Source organism: Bos indicus, chromosome 11 (genome assembly GCF_029378745.1).
Source record: "Bos indicus isolate NIAB-ARS_2022 breed Sahiwal x Tharparkar chromosome 11, NIAB-ARS_B.indTharparkar_mat_pri_1.0, whole genome shotgun sequence".
Classification (NCBI taxonomy): Eukaryota; Metazoa; Chordata; class Mammalia; order Artiodactyla; family Bovidae; genus Bos; species Bos indicus.
Window position 1 is genome coordinate 4,810,722 of NC_091770.1, and position 13,907 is coordinate 4,824,628.

Consider the following 13,907-nt stretch of genomic DNA (forward strand, 5'->3'; position numbering starts at 1 on the left):
CTTTTCAGCTTCAAAGTGCTTTCCTTCACGCTTGCTGGCTTTCATTCTCCTTGTACTGTATAGAGCGTAAGGCAATAGGGCTCTCATTTCTCTAATCATGCTAGAACTCTTCTGCCTAATGCTTTAGAAACTGATCAGCAAAAACAGTTTCAAACCAGATCTGATCCCATCAGTTTCGGCATTCATTGCCACGTGAAATGTTTGCGAAATGCCATTAGATTTGCACAGATGCCTTCTGGGGATGAAACAAGTTCTACAATTTTAGTTCCCTATTTGTGTTTCAAAACTTATGAGACTGCTCTGGAAATCAAGGGAAAAGGACAAAGCTTTGAAATACCTGCTAATGGCATGCATTCTTTACCAAATTCAATTACTTTTGAGATTTGAAGAATAAGGCAGACACGTCTGGTAGTGTTTGTCTAGGGAATTGTGACTCGAAGTTAAATCTTCAGAGAATAGAAAAAACATCCAAGTTCAGTATCAATTGACTTTATTATATGTTATGTCCTTCAATATCCAGACAAATTGGGGAAATTCTCGGAAGTATGTAGCTAATTAATTTAGTGCTACTGGTAACTCAGAAAGCACATTTAAATCGACTTTCCTTTGAGGTCAAATTGCTCCTTTAATCTCAATAAGGACTTAATTTCATTATTTATTAGTCATTTTGGAGATTTTGCCCTGCAAGTTCCATAAACAATTCTAGGTCCTACACACTAGCGATCGTGATAATCCCAAACATTAATAATCTAATTAATGAACTGCAAGCCTCCAGCTGTCAGAATACTAATTAGTGGAGATACAGGTTAAAAGAGAATTAGTGAGGTCTTTGCAGTAAGCAGGACAAGGGCTCCTCCAAAGATATTTGCATCTTAATTCCCAGGCCCTGTGAATATGCTACTTCTCATGGCAAAAGGGACTTTGCAGAAGTGATTAACTATTTTGAGACGGGAGATCATCCTACTATCCAGGAGGGCCCAGCATCTTCACAAAGGGAAGGGAGGTGGGAGGAGAGTCAGGGAAGATGTGACAAGGAGGTTAGAAGTCAGAATGACGAGAGCCATGAGCTAAGTAACAGGGGCAGCCTCTTGGAGCCGTGAAAGACAAGACAGCAAATTCTCCCTTAAAACATTCGGAAGAAACAAAGCTCTGCCAACACCTGGATTTCAGCTCTGTGACACTGATTTCAGACTCTGACTTCCAGTGTTGTAAGATAATAAATTTGCGTTGTCTTAAGTCACTAAGTTTATGGTGATCTGTTATAGTAGAAATGACACTAATGCAGTCTTATTTCATTGGAACAAGATAAATCACCAATACTTATTGTGAAATGTTTGAAAGAAAGGCATTATTAAAATCATGCAATGTTCCTACACGTTACTTATTTATTTAATTTTGGGGGCTGAGCTGGGTCTCTATCGCTGCACGCGGCCTTTCTCTAGTTGCAGCAATAGGGGCTCCTCTCCAGTTGCGGTGAGCAGGCTTACTGCCGTGGCTTCTCTTGCTGCGGAGCATGGACTCTAGGGCGTGCGGGCTCCTGCAGTTGTAGCACATGGGCAAGGGAGCTTTGGCCCACGGGCTTAGCTGCTCTGCAGCATGTGGCATCTTTCCCGACCTGCGATGTGTGTTCCCTGTGTTGGCAGGTGGATTCTTAACCACTGGACCACCAGGGAAGTCCAATGTTCCCATACTTTGTAAAGTCACCTATTCTTTCTTGAGAAAAACCGAAAGATCTAGAGCTGAAATAGCTCTCCACAAATTCTATAGTAATCCTAGAGAAGACAGGATTTTTTTCCTATTTAAACTTCAAGTTCTGTGCCCTCTATGATGCAATGGTGGGGAGAAACATTTCAGTTCAGTTCAGTTCAGTTGCTCAGTCATGTCCGGCTCTTTGAGACCCCATGAATCGCAGCACGCCAGGCCTCCCTGTCCATCACCAACTCCCGGAGTTCACTCAGACTCACGTCCATTGAGTCGGTGATGCCATCCAGCCATCTCATCCTCTGTTGTCCCCTTCTCCTCCTGCCCCCAATCCCTCCCAGCATCAGAGTCTTTTCCAATGAGTCAACTCTTCGCATGAGGTGGCCAAAGTACTGGAGTTTCAGCTTTAGCATCAGTCCTTCCAAAGAACACCCACGGCTGATCTCCTTCAGAATGGACTGGTTGGATCTCCTTGCAGTCCAAGGGACTCTCAAGAGTCTTCTCCAACACCACAGTTAAAAAGCATCAATTCTTTGGCACTCAGCTTTCTTCACAGTCCAACTCTCACAGCGATACATGACTACTGGAAAAACCATAGCCTTGACTAGACGGACCTTTGTTGGCAAAGTAATGTCTCTGCTTTTGAATATGCTATCTAGGTTGGTCATAACTTTCCCTCCAAGGAGTGAACATCTTTTAATATCATGGCTGCAATCACCATCTGAGAAACATTTAGATTCTAGACATATGTTGAAGGTAGGGTAGATAGGATTTAATGATGGGTTGGATGCATGTCATGAGGGAGAGAAAAGAATCAAGGATGGTGTTGAAGAGTGTCCCCTAGAAGCTCGTGTCTGCTCACAACCTGTGAATTTGACCTTATGTGGATATAGAGTCTCTGCAGGTAAACTCAAGTTCAGATGGTTGCTGAGGGTGGGCCCTAAATCTAGTGACTGCCATCCTTGGAAGAGGAGGGAGACTTGGGGAAATGGCCCCATAAGTGTAGAGGCAGACACCAGAGTGATGTACCTACAAGCCAAGGGATGTGACCTGCCGTCAGCAGTCACCGGAAGCTGGAAGAGGCAAGGAAGGATTCCTCCCTCAGGCCTTCAGCGGGAGCAGGAACCTGCTGACACTTTGATTTCAGACTTCTAGCCTCCAGAACTGTGAGAAAAATACCCTTTTTCTATTTTAAGCCACCTGGTATGTGTACTTCATTATTGCTGTTGTTGTTCCGTCGCTAAGTCGTGTTCTACTCTCTGTGACCCCACGGACTGCAGTACGCCAGGCTCGTCTGTCCTTCACTATCTCCCTGAGTTTGCTCAAACTCATGTCCATCGACTCGGTGATGCCCTCCAACCATCTCACCCTCTGTCGTCCCCTTCTCCTCCCGCCTTCAATCTTTCCCAGCATCAGGGTCTTTTCCAATGAGTCAGTTCTTTGCATCAGGTGGCCAAAGTACTGCAGTTTCAGTTTCAGCATCAGTCCTTCCAATGAATATTCAGGGTTGATTTCCTTTAGGATTAACTGGTTTGATCTCCTTGCAGTCCAAGGGACTCTCAAGTCTTTTCCAACACCACAATTTGAAAGCATTAATTCTTTAGCACTCAGCCTTCTTTATGGTCCAACTCCCACATCTGTACATGACTACTGGGAAAACCATAGCTTTTATAGGTACTTTAGAAAAGAAATAGAGATGGCTCCAAGACTTTGGCCTGTGCTAACTTCAAAAATGAGGAAACCGCTTATTGGAAAACACAGGATAGAAGGTTAGTGGGAAGATTAAAGGGTCCGTTTTTGATACGTCAGGCTTGAGATGTTTGTTAGATCCCCAAGTGGGGATGTTGAATAAGAAAACAGAAACACAAGTATGGAGCTTGGGGGATGGAGAAGGGGATAGAGATACAGATTTAGATGTTAGCCAGCTGAGCATACAGGGTATTTAAAATAAGAGACCAAGACAAGAGCACCAGGAGAGAGAACCAGGAGACAGAACCAGGAGAGAGGAGGGAAGATGAAGGACCAAAGGTAAGTATAAAGAGTGACAGTCAGAGACTCTGGGTCCAGCCTGGACTGGAGACCCGACAGAAAATACACCCCAGCAACACAATCAGCACATCTTAACAAGCAGAAGATTGGAGACGCAACAAACCTTGATGAATTAGGAAACTGACAAGTCATTGTGAAGGCATAATGCTAAAAAATAGTTATAAAAATGTTTGCTTGAAATACTGCCCACTTACTGCTACTGTTAAGAAAAATAAAAAAAATCTCTATGTATTCACTTGGAAAGACTTCTAAATATACCTTATTAAGAGAAACAAAAATCAACTTTTAGGACAGAGTTTACCATTGTGATAATTGTAATGAACAATTATTTCGATAATTTACTTTAGAAAGTTGTGATTTAACATTTAGCGATGACATTTGTGCATTGTGTGTATCTGGAAAAAAATCAATTCTTAGAAAAAGTACTTTTAGTACTATACCATTTAGGACTTAAAAAAAACAAAACCGCATATGCACAAATGCGTATATAACGCACGAGAAAAAGAACTGAAATGGTGTACACCAAACTCTTGATGGTAATCTTGGTAGGGAAATAAAATCTGGATAAGAGTGTGATAAACTTCGTATTTTGCTTCTTCTATTTGTATAATTACATCTTTATAATGAGTATATAATTAAGTGTTGGTTGTATGATTAAAAAAAACAAAACTTACTACACTCATGTATGATTGAAATACATTTTGTGACAGATATTTTGTGTCTGTTAGTTCTCAGAAAATCTTTTTTATTAAGTCCTAGAAAATATTTTCAGCTTTATAAAAGATAACTAAGAAATTATATACTTCATGTCCTTAATTCTAAGACACTGATTTTAAGATACATCATTCATTTAATAACAGCTTTTCAGAAAGAAAAACAAGGCATACAATCACACTGAATGCATAATATGATTATAAGATGCATTTCAACTTCACAAATGTTTCTAGATAAAATAATAATTACAATATTCATCATGTTTTATAGGAAGTAGGAAAGTGGAGGTAAGTATAATAGGACTGTAAGCTTGACATTATCCCTTGGATGAACAGACCTACACTTGCAAATTGTTGAAAATCAGATCCATGTGCCCCTGCCAGGAATATTTACACAGGGAGAGACAATAAGGGAAAACCCTTGTCCACTGGAAATCCTGTGTGAGGAAAGTATGCTCATCCTGAGTGATGCAGGATCTCACCTTATTTGGAAATGGAAATTTGCTTGGTTCCACTTTGCCAGGTGGTTGAATAGCAGCAAGTGCTGGAGGCCAGGTCATCTCCTAAAGGGAGGGAGAAAAAAACAACGCTGTCAAACAGAGAGCATTTGAAGTAGCACATAAAACAGTTTCACAAGCTGGTCTTAGTAAGGCATGGAAGAGATAAGGAATGAACAGAAATACATAATAAATGAAAGGAACTTTTTAAAAAAAGATCTGAAACCCACTTTTATGACTTCTTTTCCTCATCTACCAATTCCTGGTTCCATGGCTATCTCCATCAATGTTTCTACCTTAGAAAGATCTACTAGGCTATCCTATTTTCATTTCATTTAAGCTCCAAAGTAAAGGGAAGACCCAGTGGTAAAAGTTCCATGGAAAATACCATACAAAAGCGGCTGCTTCCAGCAAAGTTCACAGGGTGTTTCTGAAGGAATGCACAAAACACAGGGATCATTATTTAGAGGGGCTATTTATTTTATTAGGAGCAGTGTAAGTTTCCAGTAAGTCCCAAACATCATTTTGGTCTTCATAGAAATGTCATTCATGGAGAAGTGAAAAAACAAATAAAGAACACAACTTTAGCTCAACATGTAATAATACTTCATCTGCTTTTTGACATACACTCTCACTAAACTGTGAGAGAGAGAGAGTGCAAGGTGGCAGGGGGACAATGTTTGTTTCATTTATATCTGGTATTTTTCTCCAGTTCCATCTCCTGGAAAATATTCCCATTCACTAAATGATTGTAGAATTAAATTGAATCCATTTCTGATTACCAAGAAACTGACTTGGAATTTACAAATCAGTTCTGAACTGATTTCTTGATTCCTTGATTCCTTCCACTTAAGTGACAAGCACTGAGGCAAGAGGTGATTTATTTTGAGAAATAAACTCAACATTCAGAAAACTAAGATCATGGCAGCCGGTCCCATCACTCCATGGCAAATAGATGGGGAAACAATGGAAATACTGAGAGACTTTGTTTGGGCTCCAAAATCACTTCAGATGGTGACTGCAGCCATGAAATTAAAAGACACTTGCTCATTGGAAGAAAAGCTATGACCAACCTAGACAGCATATTAAAAAGCAGAGATATTACTTTGCCAACAAAGGTCCATCTAGTGAAAGCTATGGTTTTTCCAGTAGTCATGTACGGATGTGAGAGTTGGACCATAAAGAAAGTTGAGTGCCGAAGAATTGATGCTTTTGAGCTGTGGTGTTGGATAAGACTCTTGAGAGTCCCTTGGACTGCAAGGAGATCCAACCAGTACATCCTAAAGGAAATCGGTCCTGAATATTCACTGGAAGGACTGATGCTGAAGTGGAAACTCCGATGCTGTGGACACCTGATGGGAAGAACTGACTCATTGAAAAGACCCTGATGCTGGGAAAGATTGAAGGTGGGAGGAGAAGGGGATGACAGAGGATGAGATGGTTGGATGGCATCACTGACTCGATAGATATGAGTATGAGTAAGCTCCAGGAGTTGGTGATGAACAGAGAAGCCTGGTGTGCTGCAGTCCATGGAGTCGCAGAGTCAGATACAACTGAGAGACTGAACTGAACTGATTTTGAGAAAAGCAAGAAATTCTCTGCTTAGGTGAACACATTTTCTGGAAGTCCACCCTGGAAGGGCTTACTGAGTCTATGTCACCTCTCACCCACCGTGACACATGTGCCATGGAGGGGGACCAACCTCATGCACTTAAGGTGTCCCTTCTCTATCCTGCTGTTACCAAGGTCTCCTGAATGAAAAGCAAAGGAAGATCCAATGTCCCCTTATTACCGTCTCTCCTCTGCTCCCCAAGCACCTGCCTGTTCTATCATGTATCAAACCATTTTATCTCTTTTAAAGAGGCTGCAAAGCAACACTGCTGAATTTGTGTCCAAGGACAGAGTCAGCTCAGTGCATTTCTTAATTAGTATTCTTGCAACATATCCTTGCAACATCTCTACCTTCCCACTTACCTGAACTACCATTCTAATCACACCTTCATTATTTTTAACCTGAAGGATGTTAATGCTTTCTGATGGTTCTCTTTCTACTTTTATTATTAATCCTTCCCACACATCTCTGCTGAATTATTTTTCCTAAAGTGAAGACCCAAAGGAAAAGCTCCCCGGTCTCCACAATCTTCATATAGCATCACGTACACAGCCATAAGGGCTTCCCAGGTGGAACCTTGGGTAAAGAACCCACCTGCCAATGCAGGAGACACAAGTGACTCAGGTTCAACCCCTGGATTGGGAGGATCCCCTGGAGGAGGAAATGGCACCCCATTCCAGTATTCTGACCTAGGGAATCCCATGGACAGAGGAAGCTGGCGGGCTGCAGTCTGTAGAGTTGCAGAGTTGAACACAAGTAAGAGACTGAACACATACACACAGTAATAAAGGTGTTGATGGTGCCACTGGCTGTGCTTTACGCTTTTCAGAGTTCTGGTTCCATTCAAGTTTACACTCAACCCTTCATGTAATTATTAGCATCTCCATGTTACAGGTGAGGAAGTCAAAGTTCAAAAAGATTCATTGCTTTGCCCAAGTTCAAAAATGCCACCGCTGAAGTGCGCATCTATCCCCTTGGTACAAATCCAGTATTTGGTTTTCACTCTACTGCATTTACTGAGACACCATCCTAGTGTTCAAACCTTCTACAAAAAGATTCCGATTTTCAGCCCTGTGCCTTTTTGTTAAACCATGCACGCTACAGATAGGATGAACTGCTGTCTCTGCTTTGACTTACAGCATTCTCTTCGTGTGTGAATGCCCTGGTGCCACATGCTTTTTGGATTTCTAGCCATTCATGAAGGCTCGTCTTAAACATCACCTCTGTCTTGAGGCCTTTGCTGACTCCCCTTCTATTCCAATATGATAAGACAGCGCCCTTCTCATCCTCCTCCAAGGCACTTTTCCCCTCTCTCTTTTTCATAGTAACTGTTTGTTCCTTTTCATGTTGTAGTTTTGTGAGTAAACCCCTCAGTCTGCATTCAACCATTTCCCCTCTTCTGATATCCTTCTCCCAATGTAGAATAAAAACCATGCTTAGGAAACCTAATGTCTTTCAAGAACAGAACCCTAAAGGACTGAACATTTCTTTCAATAGGGATACTGTCTACTCATCTTTGTGTAGTTTAAATAAAGCACCTTGCTCAAAATTACCTTGTTGAATTGAAATGAGCACCTATGTGTCAATGCAAAATTGCTTGCTAACATTAATTATAGCTAAATATTTCCATGGGATTTTTCCATCTAATGAGTACCACTAAATTTACGAAGGAATAGTAAAGACAGTAAGTCCATCCAGCTCTTTGCCACCCCATGGACTGTAGCCTGCTAGGCTCCTCTGTCCATGGGACTCTCCAGGCAAGAATACTGGACTGGGTTGCCATTCCCTTCTCCAGGGTATCTTTCCAACCCAGGGATTGAACCCAGGTCTCCTGCATTGCAGGCAGATTCTTTACCATCTGAGCCAAAAGGGAAGTCCAAAACAGTTTATTAGAATTTCCCCAAACATTTAAATATACTTGTTTTTAATTAATGTGCAATGACTTTCTAAGACTGATTCATTATATTAAAGTTCTCCATTAGGGTTTCATGTGAAAGTTAAGTGCAAACAGACTGTTTTTATTTCCTCTTCTGTCACTTACTAGTTCAGTAAGCTTAGGTAAGTCACATCTTCAGCCAGTTGTAGTCATTTCAAACCATCAGCTTTGGAAGCAATCAGATCTCAGCTTGTGGTATATTTGAAACAGAGGGAATAGAGATGTTAACTATCTCATGGCTTAATCATGAGGATTAAATGAGATTTTATACATATAATATGTGTATATATATAATCCCTAACTCTATATGTATGTGTGTATATACACATATATGAGCATGGTTCCCTAATGTTTAATCATTCAATCAAAAGCAGATCTGACGCCGATTAGTACCAAGCTGAGTTTCAGAATTCTCTCTAAAATGAGAGGTAGAATCTCTCTCTGTTTTAGATGTCAGAAATCTGAGATGACAGAGTATCTGGGAAAGTGTTTTTATAAAAGAATGAAGTATTGTGCAAATGTAATCTGTAATTAAGTTAGCAATGATTAACAGAAACTACATAGTACTAAAACAGAAAGTTATTTAAAGAGATTATTATGATTCCTGAGTATGATTTGTACTTTATACTGGAGAAAAACTCCTTAAGCTTTCTCATCAGAATAGATCTCTGACATAGTAGTAACAGCCAGTGAGAAAGATGTGACTTTAAAAAAGTGTTTCATTGGTACCTTATTTCTGGGAGTGATTTAGATGTAAGCAGAGGTAAATTTTTTCATAACTGCTAACCCTTCACTTAGTTTGTCTCAGATTATTTTCTCTACAAGGAAAGGATGCTGTGTCCCGTTGCCAGACCATGGACCCCACGCTATTACATCCAGCAGTCCTCACCCCTGCCCTGCTCAGACCTCCTAACCTCAACCACCCCTCATCACTGCTTTGCTCTTCTTCCCATCCTCAGCCCCACTCAGCTGTTCTTTACCCACTTCCTGGGCCACAGATAAGACAGGAAGAGAAATACAAAGCTTGAAGCCAATTACTCCACACTCTAGGTAGGTACTTTCTGATAAACTTTTCTGCTACGGCTTGCATCTGTCTACCTTCTTTCCTTTCTGATTTTCTTGTCACTCAGAAATGACATCATACCCTGTTCCCCAGCAGCTGGGAGGTCCTCAGTTAAGAGCCTATGCTTCTTAGCCAACTGATGGGATTAAGAATCTAAAAAAAATTATACAAATGAATTTATTTACAAAACAGAAGTAGTCTCACAGACATAGAAAGCAAACTTGTGGTTACCAAAGGGGAAAGGTGAGGGGGAGGGATAAATTAGGAGTCTGAGATTAGCAGATATTCACTACTATAAATAAAATGGATAAACAGTAGAGAACTGCTGTATAGCACAGGGAGCTATACTCAATGTAATAATCTAGCATGGAAAAGAGTCTGAGAAATTATTGTATATGTGTGTATATATAACTGAATCACTTTGTGGTACACCTGAAACACAACATTGTAAATCAAATATATGTCAAAAAAATTTTTTTGAAGGCAATCTGCTTTACTTTTTTTGCTTTATTTTTTAATGTTTACAATGTGGGTTTGTTTCCGCTGTACAACAATGCAAATCAGCCATAATTATACATACATCCCCTCCCTCTTGTACCCTCCTCCCCACCTCTCCCCTATCCCAGAGTGATCGGGGAGTCATCACAGAGTGCCAGACTGGACTCCATGTGTGATATAGTGACTTCTCATCAGCTATTTATTCATATCTAACACACGTGAGTGTATATATGTTGATGCTCCTTTCTCCATTCGTCCTGTTCTCTCCTTCCCCTACAGTGTCCACAAGTCCCTTCTCTATGTCTGTATCTCCATTCCTTCCTTGCAGATAGGTTCATCAACACCATTTTTCTAGATTCCATAGACATGTGTTAATATCCCAATGTTCACTGCAGCACTGTTTACAATAGCCAGGATGCGGAAGCAACCTGAATGTTCATCAACAGATGAATGGATAAAGAAGATATGGTATATATACACAGTGGAATATTACTCAGCCATAAAAAGAACGAATTTGAATCACTTCTAGTGAGGTGGATGAACCTAGAGCCTATTATATAAGAAGTAAGTTGGAAACAGAAAAGCAAAAGAAATTTTAAGTATATATATAAAAAAAGAATCAACGTATCTGTGTTAACAGTCTCACCAGTCCCATCTCCCAAGGAAAGATGTCTAGTTATGCCAGGGATATATATCAGAGTATTTTCTTGTTTCCTAGACAGACTTTAAATGCCAAGTCTCTATATAGCAAATATACTCAATTCTGTCCTAAATAAATGAACAGATAAGGTTAAATAATAGGAGTATAGAAGGTTGTCTTTCATGAACTGTGCAGCCTTTTCTCTCTCCTCCACATACCAATCTTCAGAAGCCAGGGGTTACATAGGCCAGTTTCCATGTTCCTGCCTATTAGACAGCAAGACTGACCATGGGTCCCAGGACTCTGCAGCATCAACGTGAGAAGACGCTCATACACTCATTTTGCACCCCTGCCCACCCACCGTCACGTAGCTTCCACTGGCACTGATATCACCTGTATCAGCCCATCTCAGGACAAATGGTGGGAGACTTAAAGCATCCATTCAATAAGTAGCACAGCTCTTTATTATCAAAAGAGAGAAGAAACAAAAGTTTGCATGTTACGCTGAGGTCTAATAATCGTAGAGTTGAAAACATGCAGTTAGGAAAGATCTGCAAAGTGTACTGAGCTTGCAAAAAGATGAAACTAGAAAAAATGTAAACTGTATCTTATTCCTACTAGATGCATCGGATAGAAAACCTACTTTCCCTGGTCTCTGCCCCTGGTTACTGCTTCCCTGTGCTATCTACCTTGGCCACAGCCACAGAGGTGTTTTATCTGAAACTGACCATGCCACGCGGCTTCGGTGACCTTGCGCCACACACTCAGGATGCCCCACCAGAGGATGCTATCGAGGCACACTGCTGAGTTACTGTTTCCTTCCTACATTGTCCCCCTCTAAGGCTGATGGACTTCCTTCCTGTCCTGTCCGAGCTTTTCTTGTTCTGAGTTCTTTCGATTTTCATTCCATGTTATTCCAACCTCACTTAACTTCTTCCCTCTTTCTCACCCCTACCTCTTTGAATCAGGTCACTGACCAGTGCTGTCCTCAGCAAGGGCTGCCCAGCCCCTTCTCTCTCACCCATGATTTGTGTCACTTCTTTATGGTTTACAGGCTACTTGGGGCTGTGAGTTTTCCTTTTATGGGTTATCACTATCAGATTGTAAACCTTTTATTCCCTGCCAGATGATAACCTCTTGGAGGGAAGGGATCATGTCTGGTAACTCCTTCAATGCAAACACAATGGGTAAAATAATAGGAATCCATTTAACCTCTCTGAGATTCTTTTTTGCCTGTAAAATAACAACAATAAATTATACTTGTCCTACCAAACACATATGACTGCTGCCAGGATTGCTGTTCAATTGCTAAGTCATGTCCGACTCTTTGTGACCCCAAGGACTGCAGCATGCCAGGATTCCCCATCCTTTACCATCTCCTGGAGTTTGCTCAAATTCATGTCTATTGAGTTTAAGATGCCATCAAACCATCTCATCTTCTGTCAACCCTTTCTCCTCCTGATTTCAATCTTTCCTAGCACCAGGGTCTTTTCCAATGAGTCGGCTCTTCACATCAGGTGGCCAAAGAACTGGAGTTTCAGCTTCAGCATCAGTTCTTCCAGTGAATATTCAGGGTTGATTTCCTTTAGGATTGACTAGTTGGATCTCCTTGCTGTTCAGTTCAGTTCGGTTCGGTCACTCAGTCGTGTCCGACTATTTGTGACCCCATGAATCGCAGCACGCCAGGCCTCCCTGTCCATCACCAACTCCCGGAGTTCACTCAGACTCATGTCCATCAAGTCAGTGATACCATCCAGCCATCTCATCCTCTGTTGTCCCCTTCTCCTCCTGCCCTGAATCCCTCCCAGCATCAGAGTCTTTTCCAATGAGTCAACTCTTCGTATGAGGTGGCCAAAGTTCTGGAGTTTCAGCTTTAGCATCAGTCCTTCCAAAGAAATCCCAGGGCTGATCTCCTTCAGAATGGACTGGTTGGATCTCCTTGCAGTCCAAGGGACTCTCAAGAGTCTTCTCCAACACCACACTTCAAAAGCATCAATTCTTCGGCACTCAGCCTTCTTCACAGTCTAACTCTCACATCCATACATGACCACAGGAAAAACCATAGCCTTGACTAGACGCACCTTTGTTGGCAAAGTAATGTCTCTGCTTTTGAATATGCTATCTAGGTTGGTCATAAGTTTCCTTCCAAGGAGTAAGCATCTTTTAATTTCATGGCTGCAGTCACCATCTGCAGTGATTTTGGAGCCCCCAAAATAAAGTCTGACACTGTTTCCACTATTTCCCCATCTATTTCCCATGAAGTGATGGGACCGGATGCCATGATCTTCGTTTTCTGAATGCTGAGCTTTAAGCCAACTTTTTTACTCTCCACTTTCACCTTCATCAAGAGGCTTTTTAGTTCCTCTTCACTTTCTGCCATAAGGGTGGTGTCATCTGCATATCTGAGGTTATTGAGATTTCTCCCGGCAATCTTGATTCCAGCTTGTGTTTCTTCCAGTCCAGCGTTTCTCATGATGTACTCTGCATATAAGTTAAATAAGCAGGGTGACAATATACAGCTTTGATGTACTCCTTTTCCTATTTGGAACCAGTCTGTTGTTCTATGTCCAGTTCTAACTGTTGCTTCCTGACCTGCATACAGATTTCTCAAGAGGTGGTCAGGTGGTCTGGTATTCCCATCTCTTTCAGAATTTTCCACATTTTTATTGTGATCCATACAGTCAAAGGCTTTGGCATAGTCAATAAAGCAGAAATAGATGTTTTTCTGGAACTCTCTTGCTTTTTCCATGATCCAGTGGATGGGGACCTCAAAAGTCTTCTCTAGCACCATAGTTCAAAAGCATCATTTCTTTGGTGCTCAGTCTTCTTTATGGTCCAACTCTCACATCCATACAGGGATAAGAGAGATTAAATTACATTAAATTAAATTACTTCTTTCTCTCTCTCAGCAATGTCTCCATGTTTGCTTCCTACAGAGGGTCCACCTCCACAGGCCTGGCCAATGACCACAGTGAACTCTAGAATGCTTAGTGCTCAGCAATTGACTCTTTACAAAATAAAACACTGGGTTAATCCTTCAAATGCAAAATGCCAAAGTCGATTTTTATCTGTGGCAGGGGCTGTTGCAGATCAGAGCATGATTTTATTTTCAGTTTCCATATCAGAATCATCACTCAGCATTGCGGTCCTTTCACACATATTATTCATGTTATTACACTCTTACCAGTTGAGTGCCGC

General features: G+C 41.2%; 1 protein-coding gene across 8 annotated transcripts in view; it reads right to left on the reverse strand.

Moving 5' to 3' along the window:
• Positions 1-13,907, reverse strand: part of AFF3 (ALF transcription elongation factor 3) — a 632,364-nt gene that overhangs the window by 216,945 nt on the left and 401,512 nt on the right. For all 8 annotated transcript variants that reach the window (XM_070798074.1, XM_070798072.1, XM_019969793.2 and 5 more), the window contains one exon: positions 4,946-5,026. In XM_070798074.1, coding sequence (XP_070654175.1) covers positions 4,946-5,026 — 81 coding nt within the window. The remainder of the gene's footprint in view (positions 1-4,945; positions 5,027-13,907) is intronic.